The sequence below is a fragment of the Cavia porcellus genome, unplaced genomic scaffold (genome assembly GCF_034190915.1).
Source record: "Cavia porcellus strain 051 isolate PalLab524CR breed Dunkin Hartley unplaced genomic scaffold, mCavPor4.1 scaffold_4, whole genome shotgun sequence".
NCBI classification, from domain to species: Eukaryota; Metazoa; Chordata; class Mammalia; order Rodentia; family Caviidae; genus Cavia; species Cavia porcellus.
Window position 1 is genome coordinate 25,743,108 of NW_026947487.1, and position 7,884 is coordinate 25,750,991.

The 7,884-nt window shown below is 42.9% G+C and overlaps 1 protein-coding gene across 1 annotated transcript in view; it reads right to left on the reverse strand.

Annotated features, from left to right (window-relative positions):
• The window catches only part of Ednrb (endothelin receptor type B), a 28,806-nt gene extending 23,544 nt beyond the window's left edge, over positions 1–5,262 (reverse strand). Inside the window, exon 1 of the mRNA XM_005007169.4 lies at positions 4,534–5,262. Within this exon, the coding sequence (XP_005007226.2) occupies positions 4,534–5,019 (486 nt within the window). The 5' untranslated portion in view covers positions 5,020–5,262. The remainder of the gene's footprint in view (positions 1–4,533) is intronic.
• Between the last annotated feature and the right edge of the window lie 2,622 nt (positions 5,263–7,884).

A 7,884-nucleotide genomic window follows, 5' to 3' on the forward strand; every position in this document is an offset into this window, starting at 1 on the left:
GCCTATAAAGTCTTAGCAGCAAAACAGTCTGAAAGCACTGTAATGGAACATCCTGCTAATTTTTAGCTCTCCCTGACCCCTGGAAACCTGATCACATTTAGATCCTAGTCAGTCCAATCAAATATCAATATCTACCTTATCATTTTACAAGATTTTAAAAAAATTTGATATGTTTGCATATAAAGGAAGTTATATTTGAGAACCATATTGACCCAGTTATTCATATAAATTGTAGCACAGTTGAACTGTTAAACAAAGTCCAGAAATATTTGCTCGAGAAATTTTAATTTCTTCACAACTTGTCACCAAGTGTTTTCAGGTATCATGACTCAACCAAACCAAGCCAAATCAACTAATCAGTTAAGTAACAATATAAAAAACCCACCACATTAGTCACATTACACTTAACTGACTTTCTTTATGGCTTTGACTTGTGTTGTACAACAAGTTAGTATCTAGAAAACAGACTTTGTGTCCAACATGTATCTAGAGGAAGCTCCCGTTTTAAGGGATGTAAGGGCACAGTAAATAGCTTGAAAATAAGAAGAGATTCACTTTCATAGATATTTCAACTTTGGCTTTTGATTCAGGTGGCTATCAGACCATGTAAATATTGAGCATTGTGACTCAAGCATATTAGAGACTTATATTAGTGTATGTATATCTATGTGGAAATGTTACATAAAATAATGATTAGAACTGAGAGTATGATAAAAGTTCAAAGCATAATGCAGCAAAATAGATTAAAGTTACAGATGCATACAATCTTTGATTTAGTAATTCTACTTTTTAGAAATATACCATTTAGATATAGCCCTACATGTGTACAAAATGGGATGTACAAATGTGTTTGAGGCCAAGTTTGTAAAGATAATAGCTGAAAAACAGATCATTCAACCATAAATTTCTGCTTATTCAAATATACATACATTCCACTAGCATTTTTGCTTATGACGTACAAGACTTTACCATGTGATAATCATGAGTCACTTCTGTATCTATGCCCTCATGTAACATTTAACATTTTATATATATAAAGCATATATCCATGCCTACATGTATCTGTAAATATCCACTTTGGGTGGTTGAATTACTGACTTTTCATCTGTTTTCTGTTGTGAAATGTAGGCACGACCTTATCTGTGCTCCTGTGGAAAGTAAATAGAGCTCGTTATGCTCAGCAAGTTTACTGGAGTACCTGAAATGCTTCAACAACCTCAATTTGCTCATTCCAGAGACCCCTGGCCTTCAGTACTGATCTCTTAACATAGGAGATGGGAAAGTGATTGATTCTGAGAGTTTCGAGGGAGACAAGGCCCAGCAAGCAGGTCTGCTTCCAAAGGCTATCAGCACCTCCAGGCACCTCTCTTCCTGTAAAGTTCTGTTCCATTTTACAGCCACATCAAGGACTGTGGCCCCCAGCAAGAGCCATGGCATTCTATTGATGTCAGTATTACTGAACTCTGTATTTGTTTAGTTCAAAATTAATGTTGTAGGTTCAAATGGATATTTTTGGCCCCTTGAGTATATTAACCAAAGGGTTGAGGGATTCTATGAACCTCCAGAAATTGTGTATATTGGATTCTCAAGGAGAATTTTAACATCTCACAAAAAAAAAAAAGAAAGAAAAAAAAATCAGAAATCACTTATTTAGGGATTCAAATGTTTTACCTTAGGCATTCTCAACAATAACATTCCTAATTCACTTAAGTTAACTGTAGTAACCATGACACTTGACAACTCAGAAAAAATTTTTTTGTGATGCTAGAGGTTGAACCCAAGGCCTCCTCACTAAGTTAAATCCCCAGTCCCTTTTAAAAATTTTAAACAAGATATTTTTAAATTGCTAGTTTCCCAAGCAGGGTTTGAACTTGCAGTCCTCCTGCCTCAGCTTTCCATAATGCAAGGAGTATAAGTTTGAGCCACTATGCCCAGCTTCTAAATGCATTTTGTAAACTTATGGTTCTACAATTTTTAGATGAATAAGTTAGTTTCAGTTAAGCATTTTGGTGAGGAGTCTTTAGAGAAACATCCACTGATATTTATATTATACACTACGGGCCACCAATGTCTAGATAACTGGGTTTTCAAGAGTTAAAAACCCTCAGAGAATTCAGCTTCATCCTGAACATCTTTACCAAGAATTCTACTGTGTGGTGATGCGTCACATACTTTGCAGAGACACCCAGCTGAGGTTGTCACAAGGGCCAAGGCTCTAGGCCACGTTGTTGAGTATAGTTGATGCCCTGGGGTGCAGGGAACACATGTCCCAGGGCCAGATGACCTAGGTTCAAGCCTACTTCAATCGCTTTGTAGTGTTGTGACAGGGAGCGATTTACTTCTTCACTCAACTTGTAATTTTCCCAGATCTGAAACAGCATGATAACAATTTCTACTTCCTAAAATTCTTGCAGTAATTTAATGAAATGAAGCAAATTTCTAGCTCATACTAAATGGTAGCCAGTGTTATTATATTAAACCAAAAAAAAGCTATGCAAGAGCCCATCTCAGCAAACCTAACAGTGAGACATAATTTTATGTGATGGATTTATCTCTGACTTACAAAAATATCTAGATGACTGGGTTTGTAATGACTCATTATTTTATTTCAGAAGTAAAAACACAGCTTTAACAGATTGCACGGCTTCAGAGAAAAGGATGCAACTTCCTAGGGAAATAATAAAAGACTTTGAAATGAAAGGAATCCTGTGTGCTCAGTCAGATAGTCTTTGGTTTATGGAAAACAGTCATTTGATGAGACAGAAAGTCTCTTCCACCATCCTGGAAGGACTGATTTACATCTTGTCTGGAAGCAACACAACAAAAGAAAATGTTCTCAACCCTACCTTCAACACAAACTTCAGTTTCTGGTTGATTTAGGGAGGTTTACAACTGGGCTAGATGTGTGGGGGCTACAGTTTCAATGAACCAAAATTTCTTCATCAAATTACCAGGGTATGGTTTAGTCTGTAGGATTCCTTAAGAAGCAGATTTTTTTTTTTCCCTATTGGAGTTATGACTACAATAAAACGACTTTTAATCCATACTTTGGTTTAAAGTAAACCCTTAGAGTCCCTAAGAACCAAGTGCTGTGCTGGATTGTACAGTTTCTTCAGTTTATTCCCCAATCCTGGAAGAGATTTCTGCAGACCTAGATCTTTATCTGACTCTCACCTCTAAACCTCAGAAATATCTGGAATTACTTTATAATGTGGCATTTGGCTTAGAATTTCCAGAGATTTAAGAAGTCAAATGCGTTAAGTATGCTGTTCGTTAACCACACTCAAAGCATCCCCTGCAATATCACCCAACCCTACCTCCCATGTTTACCTTTGCACTTGTGCACAAATCCACAAAAGGTGTTCTCCTTCCCTAATGCTTTGGTTATGCTTCTACGTGTGACAATCTATTGCTCATCATTGGGAAGCAATGTTTTAAATATCTGCATAGTGCTTTAAAATTTTCCTGCTCCTTGACTCAAGCTGCTTTCTTTAACACCACAAATAGCTAGTATGTGGAGACTACAAGCCTCACTGTGGAGTTGAGGAAACTGAGACCCAGAGGGTTGGGATGTGTCCAGAGTTCCAAAATAACCTGGAGTCCAACAGTGGTTGCTTTTGTTCTGCCCCATTTCTTATATCTGTCCTCTGATGTCTGTAATGACAATAATGCTAATAATAAGGTCACACAGTAATGCTTACTACTAAAATTGTCACACACTTTGAGTGCTCCTTAGTCTTGTCCATAGAATAATCTAAGGTGTACACTTTGGAACCTGACCGACTTGGGGCTGATCTCCAGCTCTAGTTCTCACTATTGGAAGGCCTTGAACCTTCTAGAGTCACCTGTAAAAGGTTGGAGATATCTATTTGTGGGTTGTACTACTGCAGGTGTTTGGGGGAGACACCAAAGCTTAGCAGCTGGACTGTTTTTCCCACTCACCAGGCTGGGGCCTCTTCCTTCCAGGCCTTTTGTTTCCCCCAAACCTACTCCAGCTACTCACTTTCTTGATCTCCCAAGACAATGCTCCCTGAAGTTAGCATGCATATGAATCACCTGAGTTTTAGAGGTGCAGATGCTATTGTAGTAAGTCTGGGGAAGACCTGCATTCCCTAACAAGCCCCGGGGATGGCAATGCTGCCAGCCTGTGAGCTACACTTTGAGTCGAGAATGTACCCATATAGCTAGACTACTCTTGGTGATTCTCACAGAGTTCACTACAACCACATAGAGGGCTTTAGAAATGCAAATTACTGTGCTCCATCCCAGAGTTTCACTGGGCCTGGGGTGGGGCAGTAAAAACCTCAATTTCTAGTAAGTTCCCAATGTAAAGGTAAGGTGCTGATCAAAACACTGCACTTGCCCTAGGCTTTGCAGAGAGCTACCAAAGACAAGAAGAGAATTTGGTTCCAGTGACTTTTAGGAGGGGAAGAATATTCATGAGAAAGCTCCCTCTGATGGCGGTCTTAGCGCCCCTGTCCAGCCAGGCCCCTCCCATATATAAACCCTCCAGGTGTGCACAGCGCCCTGTACCTTGTAGACACTGATGGGGATGTCAATGACGATATGCAGAAGGTCTCCCAGAGCCAGGCTGGCGATCAAGATGTTAGGACCGTTTCTCATGCACTTGTTCTTGTAGATGATTCTCAGCAGTGTGGAGTTCCCGATGATGCCTAACACGAACACTAAGCAGGACACCACCGTGTTGATATATTTGAAAGTCTCCTTGATCTCAATGTTTCTGTGGCATTGTGAGGCGGAGGGAGGACGAGGTGGGCCCCCATGCGTCTGTCCTCTTTCGGGTGTCTGTGCAGGTGCCGAGGATTCTGGCAAGCTGGAGTTGGAACTTCTTGGCCAGGAGATCTTAGTAGATGGCGTTATTCTCTCTCTGGTCTCCAGAAGCCTTGGAGTGGTCCAAGCTGGCCGGAATCCTCTATCCTCTCCCCAGACTCCAGCCGAAATGCAGGCAAAAGCCAGCGCCACCAGGGCGAGCCCGCACAGACTTGGCGGCGACAGCATGCTGCTGCTTGTTTCAGTGGGTGTCCGGTGGCCGCTCCGCTGATCTCGGTCTGCAGGCTGGAGGGGAAACCAAGACGGGACACTAGGATCAGCTACTGAGCCGCACCTCGGCAAACACTAGCGCAAAGCTCAGCGCATCGCCACTACCCGCGTGCAAAAGTAACTTAAGTTTGCGCGCCAGTGGGAGCTTCGGTGTGCGTCACTCGCTGGGAGTTAAATCTCCTTCTTAAAATACCTCTCCCGGGTTTTTCCTCCCCCACTTCCCGCCAAGGGGTAGGTCTCTCTCGGTGGGGCGGGGCATTCTGGAAGGGGTGTGCCTAGGAAGGAAGGATGGTAGCGCTCTGGACAGAACTCTCCAGGGTAAGGCGAGGAGGATATGCATTGTAACTAAGGGTAGGGACTAGGGAATCAATTTATCTAGCGGCCAAGGGCAGGTGGTGATCTCTGTATTTTGCTCGGCAGGGGAACCCAGATCACCCAGGGCCACCCAGACCTTCCAGAACTGTTCGCGGCGGTGCAAGTAGCTGCTCCCAGCCTGCTGCGCCGCAGTTCCCCCAGAGCGCGCAGGAGTGCACGGAGGGAATCGGGGAGGCAGTCTTCTCACCTCAAGTCTAACTTGGGGAAACACCAGCAATAACTTGGAAGCTTCTGTCTCTTCTAAGTGGCTTCCAACACTCAAACGTCTCCTTTACACAACTTCATTTAAATTTGCTGCATCTATATTTCTTACTGAGTTCTTTAAAAAGAAAAATTTTCCCAAAGGAGTAAGTAAGTCGAACTGAACCCAAAACAAGAGTCAGTCACTGGTTTTAACTCATCGCCAAGCTAGAAAGTTTACCTTGAGGATAGGACGCCCCCGGCGTGGGTGAGCAGCGCCGAGCTCAGTGTGGGACGCAGAGCTGCAGTCCGCGCGCTGGACTTGGGCTGCCTGCTGGGAGCGGGGCACCCCCGCCACCCCCAACTGCAGGCGGGCCTGGCTCTGACGAAACCCTGAGGGAATGGGACTCCGCTGTCCCCAGACAAGCACTTTTATTCATTCTTCCACTCCCCATCAATCACCGCCAGACTTCTCCCGCCCTCCAGACCGAGCGGCAACCTTTCCCCTCGGGCAAAGCCTGGACAGCGTCAGCTGGAGCTGCCCGCTGCAGAGGGCAGCCTGACCAGGGCGCGTCCCGCACGGGCTGGGCTCTGTGTTTGTCATCGTTCTAACTTTTACGAATGAAGAATCTGAGTCAAGGGCAAGTTGTCATGCACCGCGTCCTGCTGGGGGCTCCAGACCGGAACAAACCTCGGTGTTAATCGCTTTAAGGCGCACTGTGTCTTTTCATATGGATAAATGTCGCGCCGTGATTGTTAGGAACTCATTGGTTTGGGGATTGTGCTCTTTGCTTCTGTTTTACCCTGAGGTTTCAAGTCCACAAGGACCCCAGCAGGGAAGAGAGAAATCATTCCTTCTCTCTCCGGCCTTGGGGCTGCTCTTGGAGAGGATAGCCAGCGCGCCTTCTTTTTTCTGCAAAGCAGCTCTGCTCTTGCATAAAAGTCAGCAAGTAGGCCCAGTGGTGCACTGCATGTGACTCTGCTGTCCTCCGGTCCGTGACGTCCCAGCAGGACTGTGACATTTCAGGTCCCCGAAGCACCATTCCATGTTCCATCCATTCACAGAGCGGTTTGGCCTGGAGACTAGGCGCACTTTCTTGTTTTCACCCTTAGTTAATGGATTAGACGAGACTTGAATGTTGGACTTTATTTCTTTCCTTTCTCTCTCTGCCTTTCTTTTCTTCTCTTTTGTTTTTGCCCCAGTGAAATACTTTCTGGGAAACTGGAAGCCGAAAATCAATTTCTATCTTAGAAAGTGAATTTTAAGTGAAAACATGTAGTTAAGACTACTATAAAAAAAAGAGGTTAAAGGAATGTGAAGTATGATGGAGTTGTGAGTGCTAATTACAAAACAGGCTGTTTTGAACATAGTTCTTATCTACTCCACCTCAGTGAAAAAGGTCAACTTTCAATTGTTTCATAGCAGAGTGAAGAACAATGCACATTGTTATCTGAAAGAGGAATTAATGGATGCACTTGGAGTATGACTAGTTCGCTCATTTGGCTTCTCTAGGGCAGATTTAAGCCTGGTCCTCTTACACAATCCCTCTTGCCTTCTCACCCAGGACTGTCTCTCCCCTGTCATCTTAATCATCACCTTCATTCATATGTCCTCCACTGTCTGTCCTGGGCATTTTTATGATTTCCACAAAGGTATACTTCTTCTCTTCTCCCCTATATAGCTTAGCACTTGATCACCTAGAGACATTTATGGATCACTATTGATTTCTTTTGCAGGACAGGGACTGAATTACATGTTTTTTCTGTGCTATCACGATGCCTGACTCAAGCTGAGCTCAAGAAATATTTTTCATAAGCTAGTAATTTCATTTTAAATTATTTAATTATATGTTAGCAACTCTAGTCACAGGGCTCAAACATGAAGCCAAATAATTTTGAAGTAAACATATGCCATTTCTCATTTGGAATTTAAAACATAGTACACTTTACTGAGTATAGGACCCATTTCCTAAGTAGGCACATTATTTACTGGAATTCAGTTATTCCTTCACAAGAGTCTTTGCCCAAAATTATTTCTTATGATTTTATAGGTAGTAAAATTGAGTCCCAAAAATCTTCTCATAGTCACATGACTAGTTTGTTGTGAGACCAGGATTTGGGGCTAGGATTTGAATCTATGTCTCTCTGGTTACTTAGACTATACTTTAGATAAATTTAATTCAAATCTAAGCAGATCTTCTCTTATATACTGGGCAAGCAATGCTTTTATTGGAAAAATGTTGTTCTTATATATTGGGAAAACTGCCC